At 44.2% G+C, this 16325-nt stretch overlaps 1 protein-coding gene across 1 annotated transcript in view; it reads left to right on the forward strand.

Moving 5' to 3' along the window:
* Positions 1–16325, forward strand: part of LOC121276452 (pituitary adenylate cyclase-activating polypeptide type I receptor-like) — a 224143-nt gene that overhangs the window by 93550 nt on the left and 114268 nt on the right. Inside the window, exon 4 of the mRNA XM_041184869.1 lies at positions 11064–11151. Coding sequence (XP_041040803.1) covers positions 11064–11151 — 88 coding nt within the window. The remainder of the gene's footprint in view (positions 1–11063; positions 11152–16325) is intronic.

A 16325-nucleotide genomic window follows, 5' to 3' on the forward strand; every position in this document is an offset into this window, starting at 1 on the left:
ATAAACCTCTTATGTAATAAAGTTCAGAAGCCCTTCAGTCTCCCTGAGGCAGCTGCTTACCTCAGGGAGATTGAAGAGCGCGAAAGGACTCTGGTCCCAACTTCCACCACCCCCCCCCCCACCCACCTCCCCCACCCCCGCACGTACAGGTAACGCTGAATGCTACCGCTCGCGTCTTACGCTGGGCAGGGCCTTCATTGGCCCGCCTGGGTAAAATGGCGGCGTGGAGCTGATGGCGGGCGGTGATCGGCTCCACGAGGGCCCCCACCCACTCCCGCTTCTGCTGAGCCCTTCCGCCGACCAAAAAAATCCTGCCCTGCAGAGAGAGCTGGAAGATTCCCCCTTACCCATCTGTTTTTACATTTAGCCATGTTGTAAATACTGCTTCTTCTGGTCATTGTGCTGCTGTGACGTTTCCATTAAACTTCCACCGGATGAGATGTTCAATAGATCCCATAAATCCCCCTGACAGCCGGAAGTTGAAATCGTGCCAGAGTCGGAACAAAAATAGCAAGTGTTTTAGCCTCTGCGATATCTGTTTATATTATTTCGTGTACACCTCAACTTGGCTTATTGCTTGAGATTGTGCGGACTGGAACCAAAACAAGAAACGGTCCTCAATTCAGTGAACCCAGTTCAATTTAACGCCTTCGTTGAAATAGCAGATGAGGGCAATTCATGGAAAGACCCTGCTCTTGTCAGCACTTGGATCCCATGACGTGATTTCACAATCCATGTGTGTTCATGTCTGTCTTGAGGCTCCAGTTGTGAATTTCCACACTCAACCAAAAGAGGAAATCTTAATTCCGTGGAATTGAGTATTTTTAACTTGGGAAAATAATTTGCTCCGGAATTTCGAGGGTCCCAGGTTTGCAGTGGAAACTCAGCTTAACGGGGATCGCCAGGCCCAGCGACGGCCATTTGAACTCTGACCCGTAGCCTGGCTGAAAAGCCCTCACCCGAGGCGTCTGCAATAAATAGAGTGACACTCAAATTAGCTCATAGGGAAATCCCGAGGGATGTGTAAAAGGAAAGCTAAACAGCAAGTTATTGTCTTTGTAATGGTGCATTATTCCAGGAAACGATCATCGCTGAAAAGAGAGGCATGTTGCTGAAGCTTTTCATCTTGCACTCATCAGGACAAACACAGGAATGCCAAATTTCAAATGGTCGCAATGATTTATACGACAGGAGAAAAGGGTGCTGATTGAATGGCAAGTTGACTCTGATTGGCCAGGGAGAAAGCAATGCAGAACCAAAGGCTCTCCAAGCTCCTGGGTAGTTCAAAAAGGTGCAAGGCTTGAACATATTCCTTTTGTTTGCAGAGGATGGGTCCCTGTGTATGAATGTGTGTCACTTCTAGCGTAACTAATCCACTTTATGAAGTAAAATGACTATCGTAAGTTGATTATCAGAGTAGCTATTAGCAAGTTCAGCAAGTACTACCCAATCATTGAATCACATCGGAAGTAGATGTTTTGTTTTGGAATTTGCAAGTGCGAGCAAGGTAGTGGTGGTGAGCTGTCTTCTCACACTGCTGCAGTCCATGTGATGTAGGTACACCCACAGCGCTGTAAGGGATGGAGTTCCAGGATTTTGACCCAGCGACAGTGAAGAAACGGCGATATATTTCCATGTCAGGGTGGTGTGACTTGGAAGAGAACTTGCAGGTGTGGTGTTCCCATCTATCTGCTGCCTTGGCCGTCTAGCTGGTAGAGGTCACAGGTTTGGAAGGTGCTGTCTCAGGAGCCTTGGTGAGTTCCTGCAGTGCATCTTGTAGGGAGTAAAAGATTAAGCTGGTGAATGGGTCCTGATCAAGTGGACTGCTTTGTTGTGGATGGTGTGAAGTTTCTTGTGTGTCCTTGGAACTGCACCCAGGTAAGTATTCCATCACACTCCTGACTTGTGCCTTGTAGATGGTGGGCAGGCTTCGGGGAATCAGGAGGTGAGTTACACACTGCACAATTCCTAGCCTCTGACCTGCTCCTGTTGCCACAGTATTTACATGGCTAGTCCAGTTCAGTTTCTGGTCAATGGTAGCCCCAAGGACCTTGATAGTAGAGGATTCAGTGAAGGTAATGCCATTGAATGTCAAGGGGCGATGGTTAGATTTTCCTTTTGTTACAGATGGTCATTGCCTGGCAGTTGTGTGGTGCGAATGTTACTTGCCACTTATCAGCCCAAGCCTGGATATTGTCCAGGTCTTGCTGCATTTGGAGATGGACTGCTTCAGTATCTGAGGAGTCGCAAATGGTGCTGAACATTGTGCAACCATCAGCGATCATCCCCACTTCTGATCTTATGTTGGAAGGAAGGTCATTGATAAAGCTCCTGAAGATGGTTGGGTCGAGGACACTACCATGAGGAACTCAGAATCGCAGAATCACAGAATCACACAGTGCAGAAGAAGCCCTTCGGCCCATCGAGTCTGCACCGACACGTGAGAAACACCTGACCTACCTACCTAATCCCATTTACCAGCACTTGGCCCATAGCCTTGAATGTTATGACGTGCCAAGTGCTCATCCAGGTACTTTTTAAAGGATGTGAGGCAACCTGCCTCCACCACCCTCCCAGGCTGCGCATTCCAGACCATCACCACTCTCTGGGTAAAAAGGTTTTTCCTCACATCCCCCCTAAAACCTCCAGCCCCTCACCTTGAACTTATGTCCCCTTGTGACTGACCCTTCAACTAAGGGGAACAGCTGCTCCCTATCCACCCTGTCCATGCCCCTCATAATCTTGTACACCTCGATCAGGTCACCCTTCAGTCTTCTCTGCTCCACCGAAAACAACCCAAGTCTATCCAACCTCTCTTCATAACTTAAATGTTTTATCCCAGGCAACATCCTGGTGAATCTCCTCTGCACCCCTTCCAGTGCAATCACATCCTTCCTATAATGTGGCGACCAGAACTGCACACAGTACTCCAGCTGTGGCCTCACCAAGGTTCTATACAACTCCAACATGACCTCCCTACTTTTGTAATCTATGCCTCGATTGATAAAGGCAAGTGTCCCGTATGCCTTTTTCACCACCCCACTAACATGCCCCTCTGCCTTCAGAGATCTATGGACACACACGCCAAGGTCCCCTTATTCCTCAGAACTTCCTAGTGCTCATGTCATTCATTGAATACTTTCTTGTCAAATTACTCCTTCCAAAGTGTATCACCTCACACTTTTAGGGTTAAATTCCACCTGCCACTTACCTGTCCATTTGACCATTCCGTCTATATCTTCCTGTAGCCCAAGACACTCAACCTCACTGTTAACCACCTGGCCAATCTTTGTATCATCCGCAAACTTACTAATACTACCCCCTACATAGTCCCACATGAACTCAGGAATTCAGATTTTTTAGTCCATGCTTGAAGCAAGGCTGTAATGAGGTTAGGAGCTGAGTCACCCTCTGCGGAACCCAAACTGGGCATCAGTGAGCAGGTTATTACTAAGCAAGTGCTGCTTGATAGCACTGTTGATGATCCATTCCATCACTTTACTGATGATCAAGAGCAGACTAATGGGGTGGAATTGGCTGGGTTAGATATGTCCTGCTTTTTGTGTACAGAACATACCTGAGCAAATTTCCACATAGCTGATTAGATGCCAGTGTTGTAGCTGTACTGGAACAGCTTGGCTACTAGTTCTGGAGCACAAGTCTTCAGTACAATTGTTGAATGTTGTCAGGGCTCATAGCCTTTACAGTATCCAGTGCCTTCAGTTGTTTCTTGATATCATGTGGTGTGAATCTAATGAGCTGAAGACTGGCATCTGTGATGTTGGGAACCTGCAGAGGAGGCCGAGATGGATCATGCACTGTAATGATAAGTGCCGGGCAGATAAAATCCACGAGGGAAACTTGATCACGTGGTCACAATTGTTATGCAATTTGTATTTTATTTCAAGATGCCTGCTCTGAATTCAGAAGTAATATGGCTTCAGAGGTTTTTAGAAAACTAAGTTAAACATTTATCAACAAAAGGAAAAATTCAAGCACATACATAGGTCTACAAACTACTACTATAACAACTCCTAAATCCCCTAATTAATCTGGCTTCCAGTTACACCCTGTTAAGGCAACGGAAAAAACAAATAGATTTACATCAAAACAGAAACAGAAAATGCTGGAAAAGCTCAGCAGGTCCAGCAGCATCCGTGGAGAGAGGAACAGAGTTAATGCTTTGAGTCTGTATGATCCTTTTCCAGAGCCTAGGACACTACCCAGCTCTGAAGAAGAGTCATACAGAATCGCAATGTTAACTCTGTTTCTGTCTCCACAGATGCTGCTATACCTGCTGAGCTTTTCCAGCACTTTCTTTTTTTGTTTCAGGTTTCCGGCATCTGCAGTATTTTGCTTTTAACTTAGATTTAAACTGACCCAGACAAGGCAACACAATAGCCTAACTAGGAGAATTCAAAGTGAGTTTTCTCAGCTCTGATTCCTGTAGACAGCAACTTGATGCACAGAGACTGGAGGCTTTTCACACTTGAGTTAAATCTTAGAATGCCTTCCACCTTACACATAACTTTATCTCCTTTATATATGTTTCACCCTTTTTAATTCCAATTCCATTGTTCTGATATGTCTTTGGAACTTTACTTTTCTTATTATATAAATCATTTCATCGTGTTCATGTTATCAGAAATCTTTAGTAAAAATAAACACACTGTTTGGCTTAGCTTCTTCTGGCTAGGTGTAACATCTCACCATCTCTTTGAAATTCAAACAAACCTAATTTATCTATAAATGCAAATTTTCCTCGCATCTCACATTCTCAAACTTCAGCCATGTTTATGTATTTAGCGTTTCAAGCCCAGCTTCTTGTTGATAACTCAAAACCTCCAGACCAGCTGTCTCCAATTCAATTAAATTCCTTACACACACACACAGACACGTACACACATACATACATATACACACATATACACACAGAGAAACTATCCAAGCCCTGCTATTAACCTATCTTTAACATAAATCACCATAATATTATGAGAATTATATTTTCATAGCATCCACTTGGCACTTCTGGCTGAAGATTGCAGCAAATACTTCAGCCTTATCTTTTGCGCTGATGTGCTGGGCTCCTGCATCATTGAGGATGGGGATATTTGTGGGGCCTCCTCCAGCGAATTGTTTAATTGTCCACCACCATTCATGACTGGATGAGGCAGAACTGCAGAGCTCAGACCTGATCTGTTGGTTGTGGGGTCATTTAGCTCTGTCTATCAGTTGCTGCTAATGCTGTTTGGCACGTAAGTAGTCCAGTGTTATAGCTTCACCAGGTTGACACTTGATTTTTAGGTATGCCTGGTGCTGCTCCTGGCATGCCCTCCTGCACTCTTCATTGAACCAGGGTTGCTCCCCTGGCTTGATGGTAATGGTAGAGTAGGGGGATATGCCAGGCCATAAGCTTACGGACTGTGGCTGAGTACAATTCTGCTGCTGTTGATGGCCCACAGCACCTTATGGGTGCCGAGTCTTGAGTTGCTAGGCCTGTCCTGAATCTATCCCACTTAGCACGGTGGTGGGGCCGCAAAACACAATGTTGTTTGTTTAATCTTTGCTCTTTTATGGGATGTGTACATCACTGACAAGTGAGCTTTTATTGCCCATCCCTAATTGCCCTTGAACTGAGCGGCTTGCCAGGCCATTTCAGAGGGTGTCAACCACATGGGTATGGGTCTGGAGTCACATGTAGGCCAGACCAGGAAAGGACGGCAGATTTCCCTCCCTAAGGGGCACTAGTGAACCAGATGGGTTTCTTTTTTTTACAACAATCGATGATGGTTTCACAGTCACCATTACTGAGGCTAACTTTCAATTCCAGACGATTTTGTTATTTGCATCTAAGTTCTACCGGCTGCGTGTCTGCAGAGAATCAGCCTGGCCTCCAGATCACTAGTACAGTGATGTTAGCATGGCGCCACCATCTCCACCTGGGTCTTTCTCTCCACAGGGACTGTGTGGTGGTCACTCCTGGCAATGCTGCCATGGACAGTAATCAATAGCAACTCCCGCTGGGTATGAAAGGTGGATAGGTGAGGGCAAGCTCAAGTTGATTTTTCCTTTTTGTTGGTTCTCCCAACATCTGCTGCAGGCCCAGCTTGCAGATATGTCCTTCAGTACTCGGCCAGCTCTGTCAGTAGTTTTGCTACTGAGCCACATTTAGGGATGCATATTGAAACCCCCCCACCCAGAGTACATTCTGTGCCCTGGCTACCCTCAGTGCTTCTTCCAAGTGGTGTTCAACATGGGGGAGCACTGAGTCATCAGCTGAGAGTGGTGCAGTTGGCGATAATCAACAGGAGGTTTCCTTGACCATGTTTCACTTGATGTCATACACTTTCATGGGGTCTGGAGTTGATGTTGAGGACTCCCAGGGCAACTCCCTCCTGACTACATGGTGTTAGCAGTGGGTTCATTATCTAGTTATCTACCTGTCTGCGACACTGCTCTTCCACAGCTTCTTCTCTTGTTTGTAGCTCATCGCTTTTCAGTGAAACCCAACACCATTGCCATGGAGCAAAGCATTCAGCCCATCGATCCTGTGTTTGCTCTTTTGAAAGAGCTATCCCATTACCCTCACTCCCTTGTTTTTTAACCGTTGCCGGAAACATTTCACTGCTTCGATTATTTATATAACTCCTGTTTGAAATCTGCTTCCAGTACCCACTAAGCCTGTGCATTCCAGATCACAACTCGCAGTACATTAAAAAAAAAATTCTCCTCATTTCTCCGCTGGTGCTTCTGCCAATGATCTTAAACCTGTGTTCTTCTGCCAGTGTGGATATGGTTTCCCCCCTACTTACTCTATCAAAACTCCTTACAGCTTCGTACACTCCTACTCAAGCTGCCTTCCTTGAGGAAGATCAATCCCAGTGACAGTGTTGCTCTATGTCTCAAAGCTATAATATTTTTCATGACATTATTGTAGCCTTCTGGGTGTGAGTGTGGATGGTTCTGTCTGTGTGACTGATTTAATTGAATTAGAGTCAGATAATCTGCAAGATTGAAATTATCAAAAGAGTTCGCTACAAAGCAGACTTTTGAAATGGAGATGGACAGGCGAGAATGAGTGTTCCACAGATAAGGTGCGAATGAAATTTGCCTTTTTAGAGAAGTGAAGGGGTTGTTTGAAGGGATGGTAGGATGTTTACAGCTGACAAGGTATAGACATTGGGGTGGAGGCCTGTGAAATGTTAGAGGAAGTTAGCTTGGAGAGAGAGAGAGAGAGAGGTACTAGTGGGTTTACTGGACTTAAAAGTGAATAAATCCACAGCTCTGGATGAGATGTATCCCAGGCCATTGAGGGAGGAAAGGGAAGAGATTTCAGGGGCCTTGGCAGTGATTTTCAAATCCTCTCTGGCCACGGGTGAGGTGCCAGAGGACTGGAGGACTGCTAACATCATCCCATTATTAAAAAGGGGGAATTGTTAGACCAGGAAATTACAGGCCTTTCAGTCTAACCTCGGTGGTGGGGAAGTTACTAGAAAGAGTTCTGAGGGACAGAATATATCTGCGCTTGGAGAGACACAGATTAATCAGGGATAGTCAGCATGGATTTGTTAAGGGAAGGTCGTGTTTGACAAATTTGATCAAATTTTTCGAGGAGGTAACCAGGTGTGTTGATGAGGGTAATACAGTTAATGTGGTCCATATGGACTTTAGCAAAGCTTTTGATCAGGTCCCTCATGGCAGACTGGTCAAGAAAGTAAGAGCTCATGGGATCCAAGGCAAAGTGGCACGCTGGATCCAAAATCGGCTGAGAGGCAGGAAGCAGAGGGTGATGGTAGAGGGATGTTTCTGTGACTGGAAGTCTGTTTCCAGTGGGGTTCCGCAGGGCTCGGTGCTGGGGCCCTTGCTGTTTGTGGTGTACGTAAATGACCTGGACTTAAATGTATGATCAAGAAGTTCACGGATGACACGAAAATTGCTAGGGTGGTAAATAGTGAGGAGGGTAGCCGTAAACTGCAGGAGGATATCAATGGACTGGTCAGATGGGCAGAGCAGTGGCAAATGGAATCCAACCCGGAAAAGTGTGGGGTAATACACTTGGGGAGGACTAACAAGGCAAAGGATTATACTATGAATGGTAGGACCCTGGAAAGTACTAAAGATCAGAGGGACTTTGGTGTGCATATCCACAGATCCCTGAAGGTAGCAGGGTAGGTTGATAAGGTGGTTAAGAAGGCATATGGGATATTTGCCTTCATAAGCTAAGGCATAGAATATAAGAGCAGTGAGGTTATGCTGGAACTGTATAAAATGCTAGTTAGCCCACAACTGGAAGACTGTGTGCAGTTCTGGTCATCACATTATAGGAAGGATGTGATTGCACTGGAGAGGGTGCAGAGGAGATTTACCAGGATGCTGCCTGGGCTGGAGGGTCTGAGCTATGAGGAAAGATTGGATAGGCTGGGGTTGTTTTCCTTGAAGCAACCGGGTTGAGAGGAGAACTGATAGAGGTATAAAAGATTATGAGGGTGATGGATAGGGTGGATAGGAAGACACTTGTTCCATTGGTAGAGGGGTTAATAACCAGGGGGCATAGATTTAAGGTAAGTGGTAAAAGGTTAAGAGGGGAGTTGAGGAGAAATTCTTTCACCCAGAGGATGCTGGAAGTCTGGAACTCACTGCCTGAAAGGGAGATTGAGTCAGAAACTTTTGTAACATTTAGGAAGTATTTAGATATTCACTTACATTGCCATAGCCTGCAGGGATATGGGCCAAGTGCTGGAAAATGGGATTAATGTAGTCAGATCTTTGTTGACCAGCGTGGACAAAATGAGCTGAATGGCCTCCTTCTGTGCTGTAAACATCTATGAGTCTTTAATATAATCAAGGCCAAGCAGTATGTTTATTTTTCCCAAAGGTACTCACCATACTGGCAACATGAAAGATTTTTATATTATGGACAAAGTAAATTTCGGAAGATATGTAGAACAATCAGATTTTACACATTAAAGAGAGAGAAACATATATAAAGAAGGATGGAAGGTTATGTGGGGAGAGGCCATGCACAACATTATGAAAGGTACACCATGTAAAGCAGCCTTTGGGAAAATCCTCTAGCCACTTTAGCAGAAGTCTGCTGTGTCTAGTACTAAAGTTGCATTAAAAGCCTCTGGAATTCCACTGTCAAGTGGGTGCTGTAGTAACCATGCTGAATTGCTTATTTAAATTTAAAATCTATTTTGGTCTATTGCCATAAAGGAGGTGTATCATTGGGAGTCAGGTTAATTAGGAACTTTGGGATTTTTTTCATATTAAGTAACTGTAATATCATGTCTGTGTTTGTACTTTTTTCATTAATAAATGTTTCTGTTTAATTTTTAAAATCACTAAAGGCGTTAATGAATTCACTACTCTTGAATTCAGTGCATAAATCTTCTCATAATAAATACGAATTACAAATTTTTTGTGATAACATGGTCAAGTTTCTTTTGTGGATTTGGTCTGTCTGGCACATATCACCTGCCACATCTGCTTTGGCACACTGGATAGTAAATGCCGAGATGCTTAAATCACAGGAAACTTGAAATAGCTGTCACAACTGTTTTGCAATTTGCATTTTACTTCGAGATGCATGCCTTGAATTCAGTAGTAATAGGTCCACTGAGTCTTAGACTTTTTTTACGAAACTATATTAAACATTTATTAATAGAAGAAAAGATTTTAATTACATGCATAGGTCTACAAATTGCTACTATAATAACTCCTAAATTCCCTAATTAATCTGACTCCCAGTTACACCTCCATTAAGGCAACAGTAAAACAACTAAATTTCAACAGACCCAGGAAAAGCAAACAATACTCTAGACAGTGATATTTACAGTGAGTTTTTTTAGCTTCAGTTCCTATAGATAGCAATTTGATACATATAGGCAGGAGTCTTTTCACAGTTGTGTTAGATCTTAGAACGCCTTCCCCCTTACACTTAACCTCATCTCCTTTATACATATTTCTCCCTTTTTTAATGTAAATTCCATTGATCCAATATATCTTCGCAATTTTACTTTTCGCAAAATATAAATCTTTCATAGTACGCATATCAGTAACCATTGGGAAAAATAAACACACTAGGTGTAACATCTTACCATCTCTTTGAAATTCAGACTAACCTAATTTATCTAAAAATGCAAATGTTCTTCATATCTCACATTCTAAAACTTCAGCCTTGTTTACGTATTTAGCATTTCAAACCTAGCTTCCCTTTTTATAACGCAAAAGCTTCAGGCCAGCTGCCTCCAATTCAGTTAAGTTCCCCATGTGCACATCCACACAGAGAAACTAATCCAAACTGTACTATTAACCCACCTTTGCAATAAATCACAATAGTATTATGAAAATGATTATATTTTCATGACAACATCATAACAAATTTGGGGGCTCGTTGCAGGAATTTTGAAATTTGTTGATTGGTTTAGAGTTGGTGAATCGTAAGACTTCAAGGACGAGAAGAACATTGAACTCAGGAGTAGGTGTTGAGGGATTTTAAAATGGTGGGACTGTAAATATGGCTTTACCCATTGCTAAGACTTTTCTGGGAGTAGAAGACACAACTCTGATTGGTTTAGAAAAAGTAACTAAGGGTAAGGTAACAGAGTTGGTGGATAAGTTGTAGTTGAGGGTAACCATCGGGGCAAAGAAAGCAGACATAATTGAAGTAGTAGCGCAGAATTTGAAATTGGAAGGGTTACCTGAAGCTAGTGGCTCAGTTGAATTAACAAAGATTCAGTTGCAAATGAAAAAAACTTGAATTAGAAGCATGGCCAGGTTTCCCTTGTGGATTCATGTCCGCCTGGCACATAGCATCTACCATGTCATAACACTCTACCATTGAGTTATACCTGTCTTCGTTCTTTGTACAGTATTTTGAAGATTCAATTATCTGATGACAGTGTTTGGAGGGGGAGAGGGGGAAAAGGTGGAAATGGCAGAAGAAAGATTCGCTGTTGGATTTCTAGTGGGCGATGGAGGTCTTGCTGTGCACCAGTGTGTTTTGCTTGTTTGAAATTCCTCGAGACTACCATTATGTTCCTATTTGCCTTTCCTTTCAGGCTAATGGAATCCACCCAGAGTGCATGATTAGAAAAGAAATGGAGCGATGCCTCAACAAATTAAGCGAAGACGACAAAACTGCATTTGGTAAGAATTTAACTAAGAGCATTGCTAATCAGCCGCAGATTGGGAAAGTTTCAGAAGCCAGAAACGGGCCACCAGAAAGATGACTAAAATAAAAGGAAAAAAGTAGAAAGAAATAAACTAGCCTGGAACATGAAAGCAAATTGTGAGAGCTTTTACAAGTATATGAAAAGGAGAGTGGCTAAAGGAGGGAAGAGAAGTTATCATAAGAAATGAGGAACTGGTAGAGTGCTTGAACAAATATTTTATGCCTGTCTTCACAGTCAAACACACAAGTTACATACCAGGAACAAAAGGTAATCCAGGGCTAAGAGGGTGAGGAATTTAGGTAGTTAATATCAGAGGGAGATGGTGGCAATATCACTGGACTAGTAATCCAGAGACTCAGGCTATTCTCTGGGGACACAGGTTCAAACACCACCATGGTAGCTGTGGAATTTGAATTCAATGAATTAAATGTGGAATTGGATTTTTATATTGTTTTACTTTTCTGACTTTATTAAGTTTATTTTGCTTGTTTAAAACCTTGTGGCTTTGTTCCCTTAATAGGTAAGTGGGACTTCAAACTTTTTCTACTTTAAACAAAAAGTTACTGGTCCCTAACCAGATCATAACATCAGACAAAGGCAACCTAGTTTTATGAAAGGGAAATTGTGTTTGCAAATTTATTAATTTTTTTGAGGATGTAAATAATAGGGGCAATTAAGGGGAACCAGCAAAGGTAATATAACTGAATGTCCAAAAGGCATTCAGTATGGTCTATACTTTACAGAAGGTTAAAACACAAGATAAGGGCTCATGGAGTTGGGGGTAATACATTACATTAGCATGGATAGAGGATTGGTTAATGGACAGGAAACAAAGAGTAGGGATAAACGGGGCATTTTTACGTTGGCAGGGTTTGATTAGTGGAGCGCCTCAAGGATCAGTGCTGGGCCATCAGCTATTTATAATTTATATCAATGACTTACCTGTAGATACAGAGAGAAATGTATTCCCGTTTGCTGATGATACAAAAAACGGTGGAACGTAAGCTGTGAGGAGGACACAAAGAAGCTACAAAGAGATATAGACAGGTTAAAGATGACAGATATGATATAGGGAAGTCAGAGGTTATCCACTCTGATAGTAAGAATAGAAAAGCAGCTTATTTTTAAAAGGCATGAAAATTTTAAATGTTGATGTCCAGCGACTTGGGACATTCTCATGAAAGGATCTCAGCGAGTTAGCATGCAGGTGCAGCAAGACATTAGGAAGGCAAATGGAATGATGGCCTTTATTGTAAGGGGGATTGGAGTACAAGGATAAAGAAGCCTCACTACAATTGTACAGGGCTTTGCTGAAACCACACTTGCACATTTAAGAAGGGATATACTTGCATCGGAGGTGGTACAGTGAAGGCTCACTGGATTGGTCTCTGGGATGAGAGGATTGCCCTATGATGAGAGGCTGAATAAATTGGGCCTTCATTCTCTGGAGTTTAGAAGAATGAGAGGCGATCTCATTGAGACCTACAAGATTCTGAAGGGGTTTGATCGGGTGGGCGCTGAGAGATTGTCTCCGCTGGTTGGGGAACATAAAACAGGGGGGCACAGTCTCAGGATAAGGGGCCAATCACTTTGGACTGAGATGAGGAAAAATGTCTTCACTCAAAGTGTTGTGACCCTTGGGAATTCTCTGCCCCAGAGGGTTGTGGATGCTCCATCATGCAATACATTTAAGGCTGAGATAGACTTTTGGCCGCTCAGAGAATCGAGGGATATATGGAGCAGGCAGAAAAGCAGAGTTGAGACAGGAGGTCAGCCATGATCGTGTTGAATGGTGGAGCAAGCTCAGGAGGTTGTATGGTCTACTCCTCCTATTCCTGCTTTAATTATTAGGCTTCAAACTGTAATAGGCAGAAGCAGCAATATTGAGGGTTCACAGTTAGTAACCAATCTAAAAGCAAAGTTTCGCTTCAGGAAGATGGCAATGTTCCAAAGTAGAAAGCACCACTGAACTCTGATTTAACAATACTGGGCAGTGTGTAGCGGAATGGTCAGGAACAAGCTTTGCGCTAATGAGGTGCGCGACTTGCACCAGTGATCTTCTGTAATTATCATATTAAACATGGGCTTCCAGCTGCAGATTTTTAAAGGTGAACCCGGAGCACACTCATAGGATTGAGAGAGATTGAAAGGAGTCAATGACTTAGATGAGGGGAGCAAAGGCATGACAGCTAAATTTGCAGATGACACAAAGATAGGTAGGACCGTATTATTTCAGACTTCCAGCATCCGCAGTATTTTGCTTTTATGATAAATGCCTGGATTTGCTTCAGGGGCTAGTCCACGGGCAGACGTTGGCCAGGCAGTGGGGGGGGGCCTTCCTCCTCTTCAGAATAACGGCATGGGATCTTTACCGTCCAACCTGAGAGAGGCAGACAGGTCCTCGTTTCGACATCACAGCTGGAAAAACAGCACCTCTGACAGCACAGCACTGGACTGCTTCGCTCCAGTATTCTGGAGTGGGACTTGAATCAGCAACTCGCTGGTGTCAGAGATGGGGAGTGTTACCCACTCAGACAAGGCCGACATGGAGGGAAGATTGCTGCGCAGTAGAGGGACGCCGCTGGCGTTGATGCGGCTGAAGCCAGTCGGTGGGATGGTCAGCCTCCTGGTGCAGCCGACTGCGTCACCCGCAGGGGAGTGCTTCAGACTGACATCAGGTGACCAAAATGGCAGAGTGCTTTAAGGAATTGTTGAAGAGATTAAATAAGACTGGTCGTGTAAGTAAGTTGCTCGGTGTGACTAAGTGAAAATGGCTGGTGAGCTTTCTCTGGCGAATGTTTATTGACAGCGCCTGCACTGGAGTGTCAGCCTGGATTACGAGCTGAGCTCTTTCAAACCCACTCCTTTAAGACGTACCTTAAGCCAAACTGCGAGTGCGAAACCTTTCACTCCATCCGGCAACAGAGGAGCGGCTAAAGTAAAAGTAAAATGCTGGAAGCCTGAAATAAAATCGGAAAATGCCGGAAAAAACCCAGCAGGCCTGGAAGCATCTGTGGAGAGAGAGAGAGAGAGAGAGAGAGAGAGAGAGAGAAACCAAGTCAACCATTTCGAGCGAGTCAGAGGAACTCGAAAGGGTTGGCTGGGATTTTCTGGCCCTGCCCACTGCCAGGACCTTCTGCTCCCGCCGAAAGTCAGCTGAGTTTGGCTGGACCACGCACACCACTCCCCACCCCCCCCACCACCCCACATCCCCCGGGCTGGATCCCGCCTAGGCCGGACCGGGAAGTCCCAGCCTAACCCTGGTTAGTTAACCCTGTTTCTCTCTCCACAGATGCCGCCAGACCTGCTGGGTTTTTCCAGCATTTTCTGTTTTTCTGTAAGAGAAGGGTGCCGGATGGACTTCAATGCTGGGGGAGTGCGAGGTGATGCACAATGGGAGGACTAAACATGGAAAGACACCATCTTGAAAAATGCAGATGAGCAGAGGGACCTTGTCGTCCCTACACACAAGCTCTTAAATTTATGAGGTCTTTAAGAGGGCATATGGGTTTCTTGAGCCTACAAAGGGAAGCATAGAATATAAGAGTAAGGCGATGGTGTCGGAACTTCATAAATCTTCGCTTAGACTTCAGCTGGAATATTGGACAATTCCGGATTCTTCAGGAAAGGCGTGCCCAGGGAACGGCACAGTGGCAGCTACAAGGAATGCTGGGCTTCAGTCAAGTGGGAGACGCTGGTGTAATGTTGACGTTGTTGGCCCGCTGATCCCGCAGGCCTAGGCCTCGTGCTCAGGAAGCATGGGTTCAAATCCTACCATGGCGTCTGATGGAATTTGAAGCTAGTCTCGGTAATGGTTGCCATGGCACCCATCATTACTCGGTTCACCAATGTCCTTTAAGGGAAGGAGATCTGCTGTCCTTACCTGGGCCAGCCTACATATGACTCCTGACCCACAACGATGTTCTTGACTATTAACTGTTCTCTGAAAGGGCCTAGCAAGCCACTCAGTTCAAGGGCAACTAGACATGGGCATCAAATGCTGGTCTTGCCAGTGATGCCCATATCCCATGAAAGAGTAATTTCTTTTTTAAAAATGAGGAGGGGTTGGAAAAGTTAGGGCTCTTTTCCTTGGCACGGAGATCTTCAAAGTGACTCAGGGTTTTTTTTGGAGAAGATAGAGAAAACTGTTGATGTGGGTCAATAACCAGAGGCCTTCGATTTCGAATCATTGGTTAAAGACCCAGAGGTGAGGAGAATTTTTTTTATCACTCAGGAGTTGTCGGGATCTGGAACATTCTACCAGAGAAGATGGCTGATGGCTGATTCCATAAATAATTTGAAGTCAGAGTTGGACATGTACTTGAAGATTACAGAGTTACGGACAAAGTGTGATGGTGTTAGACTAAGCACAACTGCTCTTGGCTAAAGAGCACTTTGGGAAGTTCAGTGGTTGCAGAGGGTGCTATATAAGTGCAAGTGTTTCTTTTGTGAAATTATATAATAGAGCTCACGCAATAAGACCATAGATAACTCCTCTGGTCATCTTTGAAACAGTGCTGCGGGGTCTTTTACATCCGTCTGAGAGGGCAGACAGGACATCAACTTAACGTCTCACCCAAAAAGCAGCACCTCCAGCAGTGTAGCGCACCCTCAGTATTGCACTGGGGTGTTAGCCTTGAGTTTTGTGCTCAGGTCCTGGAGTGGGACCACAACCCTGTAACTCAGAGTGCATTAACTGAGCTTGAGCTGATTTCCAGGACTGGGTGGAATTTGCAGCACAGGAGTAGGGCTTTTGGCCCAGTCCAATGTTTATGCTTCACGTGAATCCCCTCTTAGTTACCTTCATTTAGGAGAGATGGTGGTATAGTGGTAATATCACTAAACTAGAAACCCAGCCTACTGCTTTAAGAACTTGGGTTCAAATCCTACCAGAGCAGCTGGTGAAATTTGGATTGAGTGACTAAACTATGCGATCAAAAGCTAGCTTCAGTCATGGTGACCATGAAGCTATCATTGATTGTAGTGAACCAGATGGGTATTTTTACAAATGTCTTTTAAGGAAGGAAATCTGCTGTCCTTACCTGGTCTGGCCTCCATGTGACTCCAGACCCACAGCAAAGTGGTTGACTCTTAACTGCCCCCCTGAAATGGGCTAGCAAGACATTCAGTTCAAGGGCAATTAGGGAT

This window comes from Carcharodon carcharias, chromosome 3 (genome assembly GCF_017639515.1).
Source record: "Carcharodon carcharias isolate sCarCar2 chromosome 3, sCarCar2.pri, whole genome shotgun sequence".
Classification (NCBI taxonomy): Eukaryota; Metazoa; Chordata; class Chondrichthyes; order Lamniformes; family Lamnidae; genus Carcharodon; species Carcharodon carcharias.